The sequence below is a fragment of the Peromyscus leucopus genome, chromosome 2 (assembly GCF_004664715.2).
Source record: "Peromyscus leucopus breed LL Stock chromosome 2, UCI_PerLeu_2.1, whole genome shotgun sequence".
NCBI lineage: Eukaryota > Metazoa > Chordata > Mammalia > Rodentia > Cricetidae > Peromyscus > Peromyscus leucopus.
Window position 1 is genome coordinate 103,861,129 of NC_051064.1, and position 16,496 is coordinate 103,877,624.

At 41.5% G+C, this 16,496-nt stretch overlaps 1 protein-coding gene across 1 annotated transcript in view; it reads left to right on the top strand.

Moving 5' to 3' along the window:
* Cachd1 (cache domain containing 1) overlaps nucleotides 1–16,496 on the top strand; it is a 223,825-nt gene that overhangs the window by 79,715 nt on the left and 127,614 nt on the right. Inside the window, exon 2 of the mRNA XM_028870244.2 lies at nucleotides 3,800–3,862. Within this exon, the coding sequence (XP_028726077.1) occupies nucleotides 3,800–3,862 (63 nt within the window). The remainder of the gene's footprint in view (nucleotides 1–3,799; nucleotides 3,863–16,496) is intronic.

The following is a 16,496-nucleotide window of genomic DNA, read 5'->3' on the forward strand; positions in this document are numbered from 1 at the left end:
GTCAGCTAAAAGCACTGCCTGTACTTAATTTAAGATCTAGGTTCAGGCCTCAGCACTTCGGTTTTCCACCTGGGACATAGCTCCTAACTCTGCTATAGTTTTCAAACCTGTAAAATGTGGTTTCAGATACCTGCTCTGCCTACACAGGCAATTATAAAGATTAAGTGCGGTAATTGATGTGAAATTGTAAACTACAAAAATTCTAAGCTTTGGGGAGCTGAACAGCTCTTTTATGAAATAAGCCAACTTTTAAACCTTGTACCAGTTGTACAGCATTGGTACCAGGGGAAGGATGCAGGGCAAAGACCATCTGCGTTGGTGACAGCCCTGTCACATCAACGCTGGGATGGCTAGAGGGTTGTAATATAGAGCCCACTAGTCACTATGGCACATATCTAGGACTTGGTCATTTAAAATCTTTGTCTTATCAACCTAAATTAATTAGGTATAGACAGTATAGGAAAGGACTCTATAAAAATATTAGCCCTATTGCTGTTAAGATCTCAAGCATGATCGAGATTGAAAGAACTTTGTGCACTAGTCTTGACACGCACCCTTAGAACTACTGAGTAATGCTCCTTCCTCTTAAGGACACAGGGAACGGCACGTTTGGCCATTGGTGAGTGTTGATTTGAGCACAGTCCGGTTGGCTTCCTGGGCGTCTCGCACTGGAGAACCCCTGCTCTAAGAGGAAGCAGTCAGTACATTTGCCAAGACCTGGAATCGCTGCATCAGTTAAGTTCATTTTTTAATGAAAATGAACTGAGCATCTTTTTGAAAAGGAAATGATAGAAAAGTCTGGAATATAATCTGGGATTATGGCAAGTGATGATGTTGGCCTAGGCTCTGGAGAACTAGGAATTTAGGGCTGTGGGCTAATTTAGAAATGAAGCTTGTAGACTTGTAATTTTGCTGTGGGATGGTCTGTATGTCAAATGTGTTGCTCTGATTGGCCAATAAATAAAACACTGATTGGCCAGTAGCCAGGCAGAAGTATAGGCAGGACAAGGAGAGGAGAATTGAGAGAACAGAAAGGCGGAGGGAGACACTGGCAGCCGCCGCCATGACAAGCAGCATGTGAAGATGCCGGTAAGCCACGAGCCACGTGGCAAGGTATAGATTTATAGAAATGGATTAATTTAAGATGTAAGAACTAGATAGCTAGAAGCCTGAGCCATTAGGCCAAACAGTTTAAATAATATAAGTGTCTGTATGTTTATTTTATAAGTGGGCTGTTGGACTGCCGGGGTCTGGTGGGACCCGGAGAGAAAACTCTCCAGCTATATAATTTCCTTCTGCCTGAACCCCTATAAACACACACACACACACACACACACACACACACACACACACACACACACAGGTCCCCTTTTCTTTCCAAGGGGCACTTGAGATGGAATCTAGGGGGTCATAGTAGGCAGGTACAGTGTTATTAGGCCACACTCCCAGACCCAAAATTCCCTTTCAAAAAATGAGATGTGTTTTAAAATTCAGAATCATGATGTCCCTTGGTTATAAAATAACCCCCAGTGAATCTGGGGCAAAATTGATAGGTACAAGAAATGACTGATTAGTGGATTAGTAAGTTCTAGCTGGGACTTGCTACCAGTTAAGTTTCAGGCATGATATGTCTTGGTAACAAATTTGTTATGCAAAACTTAACCAGCTAACAAATTCTAATGAGACATAGGGTGAGGAATGTCAGCTCTGGAACCACAGGCCTGGCTTCAAATTCCAGCCTTGTCCTGAATGATTTTTGATCAACTTTTTAACCCTCCTAAGCTCTTGGCTTTTCATCTTTATAAGTGTAGTCCTTTAAAAATATAGAAACAAGAGATTTCATGAGTGCATTGCACTAGGTTTCTGTATCTATGTATTGGGATAATAATAGTGTCCGTCAGGGCTGGAGAGATGGCTCCGCAGTTAAGAGTGCTGGAGTCCCACTCCTACAGAAGACATGAGTTCCTTTCCTAGCACCCATGTCAGGTGCCTCACAACCACTCTAGAGCCAGGGGACCCAACACCTGGGCTCCATGAACCCCTGCACTCAGGTCCACATGCCTTCCCACAGGCACACATACATGCACTTAAATAAAAAGAAAAAATTTCAATTAGACTGTCTATCATGAAAGTATTTTTGTAAAACCAATTTAAGCTGGATTGAGAAGGGTACTAGAGAGGCTGAGGCAAGAGAATTCAAGGCAGAGGTCAAGGTCAGCCTGGCCAATGTGGTAAGGTTTGGTACATACAGTGAAACCCTGTCTTAAGAAACGAACAACTACCAACAAACACATCAAAAATAGAAATATTAGCACACAGCACATGCTCAGATCTTATCTCAAAGTAAGCGTTCCGTAAATCTTAACCAGTTGTTATTGTGAGCCCTGCAAGAAGCCATGGAAACATCCCTTGGCTGATAAGATGACTCAGTGTGTAATGCTGCTTACTGACAAGCCCAAGACCCAAGTTTCATCTCTGGGACCTACATGGTAGAAGGAGAGCACTAACTCTCAAAAGTTCTACACACACATGCACACGGGCACACACACACACACACACACACACACACACACACACACACGGGAGGGAAGAATAAATAAACAAAACAAACATAATTCAGGAGTTTTAAAAGAAAGCTTTCCTCTTGCAGGGTTATTTTGATGGGGCGGCATCTGCTGAATGAATGAGTGTGGCACATGGGGTGTGATGGGTGGTATCGTGATAATTTATAATTATACTTTTCCAAGCTATAATTCCATTGCTGTCCTTCTGTGCGCTTCCACCCTCCGCTCCCGCCTACCCCCGGCCACACCCCAGCCATGGGCCCTTCCTTCCTTTGCGTTCTGTCTAGGTTGCACCGGGGCTTGATGAACTTGGCACATGGCTTCTCACCACAGCCACACAGGTGTGTTGGGCTGTCTGGGATGCTTTCCCAGATGCCGACAAATGCTTGGTTGGCAGCGGGATAGAGAGGAGAAACAAAAATTTGGCTGACACCTTCAGGTCTGACTCCTGATTCATCTAGAGAGTTCCTGGCACCTTTAAAGCTCTTAAGACAAACGAGAAGGGCGCTGCCCCAATTCCCCGCCCCCCTTACTATGTACACAGCCTGGACCTTTCAACTTCTAGTTTGTTACAGATGCCAGTCGAGTCTCAAACCTACAGAGCTATTTTAACTTAAGGTGGTGTGTGAAAGAGTGGGTGTGAGGTAGGCTAGGCAGGACCCCGCAGAGAATTTGTGTGCCAATGTGCCACAGCCTGGCCGGGAATCTGCTCTTGAGGCCACACGTATTTGGCAAGTGTCTTTGTTACTCTCCTGAGGGGGGTGTTTGAGTAATGAAGGTGATAGATAATATGGGGTAGGTACTGGCTGGATAGGGACATGAGAGAATGTGGAAAGAATTCTTTTCAAAGAGTTTTATTACATTAGATGTTAGGGCCTGTAAACAATTACAGCATTCAGGGAGTGCAGGATTTAAATGAGAAACACAACTTTGCCAGATTACGGCAGCTGGATAAAATGGCATGGGCTCCGGAAATCTGTAATTAAATGTATTTTTGAAAATGAAAAATATAGTGTAACATCTGGTTTATTTCACTATAGTGCCTGGGTAATGCTTAAATAAATAAGTGTGACTGACTTTGGTGGATATTTAGGTTACTCTCTGTAAAAATCACTGTATTGTAATTAAACTTTTTCCTATTTGAATCTATTTGTGTTGCATGCAACAAATTATTCACACACACATAGAAGGTGACTCTCAGAAAAATCTAATGTCCATTTTCTTTCTTGCTGCAGCGGATCTTCAACTCCTTGGTTTACACAGAGAAAATCTCCAATGGAGAGAGCGAAGTTCAGCAGGTAAGACTCTGGGACGGGGCACATTCCCTGGCAGTCTCCCCTAGAGGCTTACCTCTTCCTCTAGCCTACTTTTCTGGAGTCTCTTGCATGATGGCGACTCCCTGACATTTCAGGTGCTTAGACATTGTGGGTGGTTCACAGCCATTCCTGGTGTGCCTTGGAAGCATCACCTCTTGTCATGAATCTCTCTGACCCTCCCAAATCCAAAACTAACGAAACACATTTCATCGAATGCAGAAAATAAGCATCTGGGCTGTGGAATCAGACTCCCCATCCTGGCATCCGTATGCACTCTTTGGTCATAGCAAACAGTCCCCACTCCTATTTTTTTGATTGGCAGTTTGTCAGCCTTATGCAAGAGACTGCTGATAGCTTCCTAGTGAAGTTCTGATGATGAGGTGGTCAGGCTAACAAGAACCCAGTTAGCTCATCTTGGTGGAAGAAGGCTCTGGCAACAGAGCAGCTACTGTGCTTCAGCTACATGAGCGCTTCATGGTGCTTTTCTGTCCTCTTTCTAAAATTCTACGCCCCCCCCCTTTCTTTTCCCTTCTTTATCTTCTTTCAGTGCTCTGTGCAGTCAAGATACTTAGAGGCCAGGTTCTGTTTGTTTCCAGCTAGCTGGCATTGAGTACGCTGCCTCCTACACTCAGACACAGTGTTGGTGAGCTTGAACATAAATAATTAGCGGGTGCCCGAGAAGAGCGGTAAGAAAGGCGGAGGCTTTCATTTCAGCTAACCCACCGACTTCATTCCAGCCTGACCGTCGACAAGTAACTTGAAACCAGGTTTGAAACTTCAGTGAGAAACAGAACCGAGCTACAAGTCAGGGTGCAGCGAAGGGCTCACACAGGATAAAAAGAGAAATATAAGAAAATGCATAGTGATGTAAATTCTGAGTTCCTTCTGTTCTTTTATTCATGGAGACAGCTTGACCCCGTCTGAGCTTTAAAGTGCATTCTCAGAAGAAAGGCTTTGCGTCGGGGTGAAGTTCTTACAGGCTGGTTATTTATTTACAGTTGAGTGCTGAGAGCTAAGTTCAGCATTTCCTGTTTATAGGCGGAGGCCTGGTTTAGTCACTTTTAAGTGGCGATGCAGGTCTCATTTGTCTTAGTTTAGATATTGTGAAGGATGAATAGCCTGAAATTGCTGTGGTGTGCTACACTGAGTCCTGTCTTTCTAAGTCCTGACTTAAGCTTATTCCCGAGAGCTAGAAGGCACTTCAGAATCATTAAATCTACAAGAGTTGTTATGGACTACGATTTCTACACAAAGCCTGCTCGTTAGAGGAGACTTTTTTGGGTAGACAACCGCTATTTGATAACCCTTTAAAGAATGTGATCTGGGCTATCAGGTTAAGCCTCTTGAAGAAACAGATACAGGTCTTACACGGACTCTTTCCGAACGTGCAGCTGTTTTGTGTTTGGGGGCTGATGTCATTGCTAAACTGGCTATGAGCAAGCTTGGAAGCCTTCAGTATAATTGTTAGAAATCATAGCAACTGACGGAGCACTTAGAGAACAGTGGTGGGAGGCCATTCAGTAGACTGTGGCCAGATAGCCTTCAGAAGCAGACTCCCCTATCATGAGGAGGATACTGAGGCCACAAGAGGTCAAAGAAGCTGCCTGCACTCTTATGACAGGAGAACAAGTTTTCAGAAATCAGTGCGACACAAATGCATGTTGACTCTTCTCTTAGACCATTTCCTTGATGGTGTGCTCCCATTCACAGCGGACACCTCTGCTAAACTCTCTTCACCTGAAAATCCCACCTGACAGAGACGTGCCCTCTCCTCCACATGCCTTCTCGCTGTCAAATTATTCTCTCCTGCTGGGCGGTGGGGCACACACCTTTAATCCCAGCACTCAGGAGGCAGAGGCAGGCGGATCTCTGTGAGTTCGAGGCCAGCCTGGGCTACAGAGTGAATTCCAGGCACAAAAGCTACACAGAGAAACCCTGTCTTGAAAACCGCCCCCTCCCCCAAAAAAATAAAAATAAAAACAAATTATTCTTTTCTAACCTGAACCAAGACATATTTATCTTTAACAGCCCCAGGGCCCCCCATGCCCCCCACCCCACCCCACCCGCCACCGCCTACCAGAGCACCCCAAGCAAAGAGGGTCTTATGTCTTCTCCCTAGGCAGGAGAAAATTGCCCCATTAATTGTTTCATCTAAAATGTAATGTACACAAGCCCTGAAAAGTTTCTTCAATATCATGATTTTTCGATCATTTCAGCCCTGTGATCCATTTAACAATAATTAAAAGCGTATGATGGCATGTTTACTGAAAAATTTGTCACTTCGCTGAGATGATAGTTTCCCCCATTTTATAACCAAAAGAGACTCCTGACTGAGAACTATACACAGTGGCTGTTGAGGTGGGACAGCGGGCAGTTACTTGCTCTGTTAGCCTGACCTTCTGAGTGTGATCTCCAGAACCCACATAAAGGTAGAAGGAGAAAGCCAGCTCTACAGAATTGTCCTCAGACCTTTACAGATGTGCCATGACACAAACCAGCATCCCCTCCCCCTCCCCCTCCCCCTCCCCCATCCACAATAATATTAATTAAAATAATTTTTAAGCAATTAAAAACTCTGGATCCTATGATACTAGACAGTGCCCAGGACAAAATCTGCAGGAACATGTTCATCTATCATGATTCTTCTTCTATAAAACATTCCCCACCACAGTCGTTCAGGTTTACATCTCCTTTGAACTTCAGAATGCTAGTAACTAATTAATCACTAGCAACTAATTAACCTGTCTTTCCAAAAACTTGTAAAATGTATCTAATATGTAAAAAAGTTACAAAGCCTAAAAGGTAAGCTCTGAGGAAATACATTAAAATGAATATATCAACCTGGACTTTGGAAGCCCTTGAAAGACCTGCCAAAGGGGGTGTCTTACACTTTCTCTCAGAGGTTATTATTCACAATATAACCCTGGCCAGCCTGGAACTCACTGTGGCCTCAAACTCACAGAGATGCCTGCTTCTGCCTCCTAGCATTGGGATTAAAGGGGTGCACTGTGCCCTGCTATTCTCCTTTTTAAAAATCATTCCCTTGCTTTGTTTCATGTTTTGGTTTGTCATATATATACTATTCCCTGTAGCATGAATCTTAAAGAGTCTTTATTAATAAAATCAAACCTGAGGCCAGTTATTGGGGTGAAATACTGGATGGTCAGAGAGACAGAATAAGCCACAGCTAACCTCACCTGGCCAACTTCTCAGCTGATCTTGTTTCCTCAGACTGGAAGCCTCTGTGTCCTCATACCCGAATGGCTCTCAGCTGAACTGTGCTGCTAAAAGCCTGAAAGCTTAGCCAGCCAAATGCTTCTAGTTTCTTGTCCTCACGCCTTATATACCTTTCTGCTTTCTACTATCACTCCCTGGGATTAAAGTCTCACTTTCTGGGATTAAAGGCATGAGTCACCATGCTTGGCCATTTCCAATGTGGCCTTGAACTCACAGAGATCCAAAGGGATTTCTACCTCTGGAGTGCTAGGATTAAAGGTGTAAGTGCCACCATTTTCTAGCTTTTGTATCTAGTGGCTGTTCTGTCTCTGACCCCAGATAAGTTTATTAGGGTGCACAATATTTTGGGGAACACAATACCACCACAATTTCCTGTCTTAGAGTTTCTTTTGATGAAGTAAAACACCATGACCAAAAAGCAAGTTGGAAATAAAAGGGTTTATTTGGCTTATACTTTCAGATAGCTGTCATCATTGAAAGAAGTTAGGACAGGAACTCAAACAGGGTGAGAACCCGGAGGAAGGAGCTGATGCAGAGGCCATGGAGGGATGCTGCCTACTGGCTTGTTCCTCATGGCTTGCTCAGCCTGCTTTCTTTAGAACTCAGGACCACCAGCCCAGGGATAGAACCACCCACAATGGGTTGGGGCCTCCCCCATCGATCACTCATTAAGATATGACCTTTAAATTGGATCTATTTTTCTTTTCTTTCTTTTTTTTTTTTTTTTTGGTGGGGGGTGGTTTTGTTGTTTGTTTATTTGTTTGTTTTTCTGAGACAGAGTTTCTCTGTGTAACAGTCCTGGCAGTCCTGTAAGTCTCTGTAGACCAGGCTGGCCTCGAACTCACAGAGATCTGCCTGCAGAGGAATCAGCTTGCACATTACCTGTCATGTAGTATTTCTTTACTTCCTCCCCCATGTCTATAGCCAAGATACTTAGGAGATCTTCCCTGGGCAAATCTGATCCTCTATTAACTTGGAAGGAATCCATGGCCTTTTGTTTCCCATGGAAACAAAAGCTTAACCTCTTCCCCAACATAATACATTTTTTGACTTTCATTTTAAAGTTAAGGCATTCCTAAAGTATACAGGTTGGTTTAATTCAGCAGTCCCTTCCACAATCCAATGTCTCTCAGCAGCTGTTGTCTGTTCATTAGCATTCAAAAAATTCAAAATTAACAAAGTGCCATATAAGGTCCAAACTACTACAACTACTACTACTACTACTACTACTACTACTACTACTTCTTCTTCTTCTTCTTCTTCTTCTTCTTCTTCTTCTTCTTCTTCTTCCTCCTCCTCCTCCTCCTCCTCCTCCTCCTCCTCCTCCTCTTCTTTTCTCTTTAAAGACTTTACTATTATTCTTAGACTATTTTTTATTACTGTCTATATCCTTTTTCTTTCCTTTTTTTCTTAAGCCAATACACATTTTGAAACATACTATAACCAGTTCAGAGGTTCTTTTTTTTCCATCTGAACCTGCTTTATTGTGTAACTGTAACCTTTTTTGTCTGCATGAGAAAAACCTTAAACTGTCACAGCTTATCTTATGGTGCATTGGTGGCTCAAGCCCACAGGCAGTGGCCGGGAGATGGTACTGCCCACATGAAAGACTGTAGGACTAGGTTCCATTTTTGTGTGTTTGGGACCTTTTTCATGCTTTCTCAGGTCTTATGTGTAAATACATTTCCCCACATTGGATGCCATTGATAGTTGGACTTTTTCATCAGGACAATCAGCTCCCTAGTAATGACATGGAGACTTATTATTAATTATGAAAACTTGGCTGATAGCTTGGGCTTGTTTCTAACTAGCTCTTTTAACTTAACCTATTTCTATTAATTTACTTTCTGTCTTGTGGCTTTATTACCTCATCTCCATATTGCCCATCCTGCTTGCTCTGTGTCTCTCCTGGCATCTTTGCCTTCTTCCCAGTCTCCTTTGCCCAGAGATCCTACCTAGCTATTGGCCATTCAGCCTTTTATTAAACCAATCAGAGTGATACATCTTCACAGTGTACAAAAAGTTTTCTCCACAACAATTATTAATTTGTTTTAATTTAAATGTGTATTTGTGTGTGTGTGTGTGTGTGTGTGAGAGAGAGAGAGAGAGAGAGAGAGAGAGAGAGAGCACAAGAGCAAGCATGTAGTGCCCATGGAAGCCATAGGCATCAGATGCCATGCAGCTGGAGTTATATAGGTGGTTGTGAGCTGCCTGACATGGGTTCTGGGAACCAAGGTTAGGTCTGATGTGAAAGCAGTACTCATTCTTAACTACTGAGCCATCTCTCCAGCCCCGAGAATTTTTTAACAAGTATTTTATGTGCTGCACTAGTGTTTTGCCTGCATGTATGTCTGTGTACCACATGTGTGCTTTGAGGCCATCAGATCCCCTAGAGCTGGAATTATAATTTTGAGCCACCATGGTGGTGGGAATTGAACTCAGGTCCCCTAGAAGAACAGCAAGCGCTCTTAATCATTGAGTCCCTGTGGTTGTCCTGTTATAACACGTGTTGAAATCTGGTGAGGTAACACCACTCCTTCCATTTCCATTTCTGGGTTTCTTGTGTGTTTTTTCCCCTGCTAGTCGGCCCTAAGGCTGTCTCTGTCCTTGGTGTTCAGCCCTCTAACCAGAGTCTACCTTCCGGGTCTCCAGATCTTGCACAAACCCTAAGAATGAAAGCAGATGTTGATTGGCACTGCATTTCTGCCTATATATCCTACTCTGAGGACACATCTCTGAGGACCCATGTCCCCTATAATAGTTTTATTTTCACTAATCCCACTGGCCTCTTCATTATAGAGACAATTATAATTGATTGTAGGATATATTTGAGAAGAAAAAAATAGATTGTTCATTCAAAAAGATTATTGATCTTTCCTCTTATACTTTTTGTTGTTGTTTGTTCGGTTGGTTGGTTTGGTTTTGGTTTTTCAAGACAGGGTTTCTCTGTGTAGCTTTGGTGCCTGTCCTGGAACTCTCTCTGTAGACCAGGCTGGCCTCGAACTCACAGAGAAATGATTCTTTTGCCTTTTTCACCTAAGTGCTGGGGATACAGGAGCATGTCACTATACTCAGTTTTATGCAGTACTAGGAGTTGAACCCAGGGCTTTATGGATGCTGCACAAGCACCTTACCAACTGAGCTCTATCCTTAGCTCCTTTGCTCTCAATTTGAATTCACAGTCTTTAGAAGAACAACTACTTTTTATTTGGGGTGCAATAATGTTTATGCACACATGTACAAGTGTGTGCATGCATGCACACGCACGCACACGCACACACACACATACACATTCTACTGTCTAAAATCCTGCCATACGTTCTCTGTTACTTTTCCTTTAAGGAAAATAGAGCCCTTTGGGTTCTTGGCGTCTGCTTTTGCTAATAAGATCTTCTTGAGAGTCATATCTTATTTGTGCACATCATGGAACTTGGCAGGAAATCTAATGTGTTGTTAATATCTTTGGTTAAGAGAGCAAAGTAATTAACACTAATAAAAAAAAACATTCCATGATTCTTGACTCTTACCACAAAATTCTCTACGGTGTACTGCTTTTCCTGCTCTTACCCATTAGGACTTTTGCATTAACCCTCAGAGCCTGGGTCTAAATTGCTTCACAGTGTGTTTTAAGTCTTCCATTTGTTTGCTGTAGGCAGTTTTCTTGCCAAGAGACCAGGGCAGCAGCCTCAGAAGGAGAAAATTCCATCCCACACATTCTTGTGAGCAACCCTTCCCATAGATGCGGGCTTTGAGTCATTCAAGGAATCGAGTTGTATGCTCACATAAGGGCATTATGTGAAGCTGAAGCTGAATCAAAAAAAACCAAGTTTTGAGCAAGTGCCCCCCAAAGTAGCAAAACAGTCTCCCTACGGGCAAAGCGGGAGGGGACGGCAGTTAGAAACAAAAGGAGACAGAGCTTCCTGGGGTGCTGGCCTCATCCCCTAAAGGAGTCAGAGCCACCTTGGACTTCCTTCAAGGCTTCGGTCTTCTTTCTCAATTGCTTCTGTACTTATTTATTTTAATAATCGACTTAACAAATTGGCAAATGATTTCCTCATTATTAATAACTCAGGACAGAGAGCTTTGAGATGGGTAGCTGTGGGGAGCGAACCACATTTTCAGGAAGCGAGCCTGACATTGGTCAAGGCTGTCTGCAGGTAGCTCTTCCCGTTCCTCAGTTCGCTTTGCCCTTCAGGATCATCCCCATCAGATGAAAACAGCCTGTCTTCAGCACTGAAAGCTCAGAAAACCGCTTTCCTCTCCACCTGCTGTCCCGTTTCTGTCTTGAAAGCACAGCCCCTCCACACAACTGCCTGGTCCTCTAATCCACCATATTAAGGCCAGCCATGGCCTCCAAGTTGTTCATTCTGTTGTCTTCATTTATATAACTGGCAGGAATATGGAACAGTGATTTTCATCTTTTAAGAAATACATTATTTGTTTTTATTTTATATATATGGGTGTTTGCTTGTATGTGTATCTGTTGTATGCCTATAAAGTTCAGAAGAGAGTGACAGGTCCCCTGGACTTGGAGTTATGGGCATGTGTGACTTGCCACCTGGGTGCTGGGAATCAAACCTGGGTCCTCTGCCAAGGCAGCAGGTGCTCTTGACGGCCGAGCCGTCTCTTTGGTCCCTCCCATCTTTCTGATTGATCTTTTTGGTTACTGTGGGTCTGGGAAAGCACAGTTGTCTGCTTCCTTGGAGTTAGGCCTGCCTTGCTCCCTAGAGCCTTTCTGTTGTTATAGTTGGTTGTTGTTTTTGAGACAGGGTCTCTTTATGTAGTCCTGGCTGTCCTGGAATCGCTGTGTAGACCAGCCTCAAAGTCACAGATCCTCCTGCCTCTGAGTCATCCCGAGTTCTGGGATCAAAGGTGCACACTACCGTGCTGGCCCAGCTCCCCAGACTCTTGTTTCCCTTTCCCCTGGTCCATTGTTTCCTTTTTCATAGCACATGCATCGTTTCCTTTTTCATAGCTCATGCATCATTTCCTTTTTCATAGCACATGCATCATTTCATGTTTCATAGCACATGCATTGTTTCCTTTTTCATAGCACATATGTTCTGACTTTGTACAACTGCTGTGGAAGTAATCCTTCCTCTTTAATATTTATTCATTTATTATGTATACAGTGTTCTGCCTGCATGTATGCCTGCAGTCCTGAAGAGGGCCCCAGATCTCATTTTAGATGGTTGTGAGCCACCATGTGGTTACTGGGAATTGAACTCATGACCTGTGGAAGAGCAGCCAATGCTCTTGACCTCTGAGCCATCTCTCCAGCCCTAACCTGTATTTCTTAATTATCCTTAATAGTTTGTAATAATAACTCTCAAGAACTAGAAATTTACATTACATTGTTAAATGAGCTGTAGAGGTACAAGACTCTCAACAAGAGTAGAAACATATATACACCATAACAAAAATAACCTTAAATTTGCATCAATATACAAAAATAACTTTAAACAAGAGTAGAAACAGATATATAAAGTAACAAAATATTCTTATGTTGTAGAATATTATTTTAAGCTGTGTTGCTTTTGTTTATGTTGCATTTGTTTAATTCTGTGTAGCTGATTTACTCTGCCTATCTAAAATACCTGATGGTTTAATAAAGAACTGAACGGCCAATAGCAAGGCAGGAGAAAGGATGGGTGGGGATGGCAGGCAGAGAGGATAAATAGAAGGAGAAATATGGGAGCAGAAAAAAGGAGCCAGAGAAGGAGGAAGACATTGAGGGTCAGCCACCCAGCTACACAGGCAGCCATGGAGTAAGAGTGAAAGTAAGATTACAGAAGTAAGAAAAGGGAAAAGCCCAAAGGCAAAAGGTAGACAGGATAATTTAACTTAAGATAAGCTGGCAAGAAACAAGCCAAGCTAAGGCCAGGCATTCATAATTAAAAATAAGTCTCTGTGCATGATTTATTTGGGAGCTGGGTTGTGGGCCCCCAAAAAAGAGAAAAAAGCAAACAACATCCTTAAATTTGTGTCAATGTATATACCTTAAACAAAAGTAGAAACATACACACACACACACACACACACAATCACAATATAACAAAAATAACCTTAGATTTGTATCAATATACAAAAATCCATACCACTGTAAAATATTTAAGACTAGTATTTGCTTTTTAAGTTAAAAGTATATTCAATAATGTATCCTTATATCCTATCATTCCTATATGCCCTATTTTTTTTTCAGAACTAGATACCTGAATCTAATCTACTTTGCTTAGTTTCCTCCCTGACCACGGCTAGTAACAACTTGTAACCAACCCTCCTAAACAATACAAACATCTATAATCCACCAAACAACTAAAAACCACCCACCCTACCTTTTGCAAATATAGGTGTCAAGTTCTTAAAATTACTTCCTGTTATTTGGGGGTGGTCACATTTTTAAGGGACCTTGAAAAAATTGAGATAATGGTCAAGTCCCGGGAGAGCTAGCTATTGCTCAGTATCAGTGTGATAGGGAAGTACAGGGCTTATCTGAAGTCCTGACGTGGAGAAGTTCATGAGGCTACTATGTCAGCTGACTGCTTTGAAGATGTCCTGAGCAGTTTGTAGCCTAAAGCTGATCTTGGGTAATGTTTGTCAGCTTATGGTATTACCACAATCCACGTGGATTCATCGTTGTGAGGTCCCACCATCTTCTTAGAAACCTCAAAGGTCACTGCCAGGAATAGTCACGGGTCACTCCAGAAAACTTAAAACATTTTAAATGTCACATGCAGCAGATCTCTGAGAGGTTAAAGATCACAATTTGTTAAGACATAGGGCACACAAATTTAATTCCTCGTTACCAAAGGCTTAGGAGATGTGTGCCAATAGCATAGTCCCTCAGTTTTGTTTTTTCTGCTTTCCATACCAAGTAGCTCTTCTGACATGAGATAGAGATTTTTGAATTGTCCTTTTCCAAGCATGCTTGAGTTTAGAGAATGATAGAGCCATGGTCCAACTCAAAGCCAACTTTAGTTTTTAATTGAATTTAGACTACAAAAAGACCATTTGCCTATTATGTCTGTAGAGAGCAGTAGAAACAAACATTTGGGAAGATTTGTGAGATTTTATCCTGTTGGAGATGTGCTATACCCATAGGTCAATTGACTCTTTTTCTTGGGACATTTTCTCTGGATGATTCATCCTTCTTTTTCTTCAGCTGTCTCATTTGTCCAGTAGTCTTTAAATTCCTTAGTTGGATGCTTTTATTCTCCTAGCAAGAAAAACAACAACAACAAAAAAAAAACCTGCCTCAACTCTAACTTTGGGGTTTCCCTTTTAGGCAGTTATGTCTGATCAAATGAAAGGCCTTTGTTAGCCTTATAAGTTAGTCTAGATTGATGGCCACACTGTTTGGACTATCACCTTTCTAAGCAAGAGGTCTCTCCTGTTCGAATCTAATCTTTATCAATTTTTTTCTTCTCTTGGGGAAACAAAAGTAAAACCTCTTCCCCAACACAATGCATCCTGGTTTCCATTCTGAGGTCAACACATCTTTAAAGTATACAGGCTGATTTAATTGAGTAATTTTTTCTATTATCCATTGTCTCTCTGCAGCTGTCATTCCTTTCTCATTAGCATTTAAAAGTTAAAGTTAATAAAGCATTGTGTAATCTATCTCAGTGTATCTTTATTACCCTTTCTGTTTATTAAGTATATCTTTTAAAGTGCAATTAGATCTTTCTATAACTGCTTGTCTTATAGGATTGTATGGTATACCTGTAATATGCTTTATGTTGTAATATGCAAAGAAACCCTTTCTTTTTTTTTTTTTTTTTTCTGGTTTTTTGAGACAGGGTTTCTCTGTGTAGCTTTGCGCCTTTTCCTGGAACTCACTTGGTAGCCCAGGCTGGCCTCGAACTCACAGAGATCCACCTGCCTCTGCTCCGATGCTGGATTAAAGCGTGCGCCACCACCGCCCGGCTAGCAAAGAAACCCTTCCTTTTTATTAGAGACATATGCTAGAGCGTTGTAAGTCTTGATTTTTATAGGTATTCCTATAATGGCCATATCTTCTAATAAATGTATAATTACAGAATCAGCCTTTTCAGAACTCAAGGCAATTGCCCCTTGAAATCCTGAGTATATATCTATGGTTTTGGTGCACATACTTTAATTTTCCAAACTCTGAAATGAAAAACATCCATCTGCCAGATTTCATTTCTTCAAGTACCCTTTGGGTTATTTCCTGCAGGTAGTGGAATTTGATTATACAAAGAACAAGTGGGACATTTCCTTATAATTTCCTTGGCTTGTTGACAAGTGATAGAAAAATCTTTCTTCAAATCTTTGCTATTAGCATGGTGTTTCTTATGAATTTCTGAGGCTTCTAGCACATTTCCTACTGATAGCTAATCAATTTCATCATTACCTTTTGCTAGAGGTCCTGGCAGTCCCATATGGAATCTGATATGTGTTATTTACAAGGGATGATTTCTATTTCTGATTATTTCTTACAATTAAATAAATAACAAAGTTAATTCTGAATCATCTGGAATAAGCTCAGCCATTTCAGTATGTAAAACAACTTATTCTGCCTATTGAGAGTCAGTAACTATATTAAGAAGTTCGGGAAAAATCTAATAATACCATTAGAATATCATATAATTCTGATTTCTGAACTGAATCATAAGGGCTTTAAGCCATTTTACTTAAATTTCCTGACTTATAACCTGCCTTTCCTGATTTATTTGCATCAGTATAGAATGGAGGGGCTCCAGAAATTGGTGTTCCTTGCACAGTGTGAGGAAGGATCCAATGTGTTTTCTTTATAAACTGAAGTCTCTTGCTTTGGGGATAATTGTTGCTAATTGCTCCCAAAAAATTACTGCAAGCTCTATGTCAATGCTCATTTTCTGCACATCATGAGGCAATTTCAGCATTAGTAAAATGTACCACAATCTTCACTGGGTCTATTCCTGTTAATTGACGAAGTCTCAATTTTCCTTTCAGAATCAATTCAGAAACCTTTTCTACAGAAGTCTTTAAGTCTTTTCATTCTGTTTGTGTGGCAAATAAAATATCCATTCTAAAATAGTATCTTTGTACATAATTGTATAGGTCTGTTGCCACAGCACTGCCCTTTATGCAGACAACATTAGCATAATTTTTAAAGGAAGTGCCCTAGAAATGATAATACATACTCTTAATTTTTTAGTTTGCTAAAAGTTAGTATTCTGCCACTCACAAAATCTTTTACCCTTGTAATTTTATAGGTCCATTGCCAAAGCACCGCCCTTTATGCTAATGTTGTCTGTTTCACATTACAAACTGCAGAAGACAGGGCTGTTGCTTCTCCTTTAAGCTGCTGTGGTTAAAAATATTGATGTTTTTTTTTTTTTTTTTTTTTTTTTTTTTTTTTTTTTTTTTATTTTTT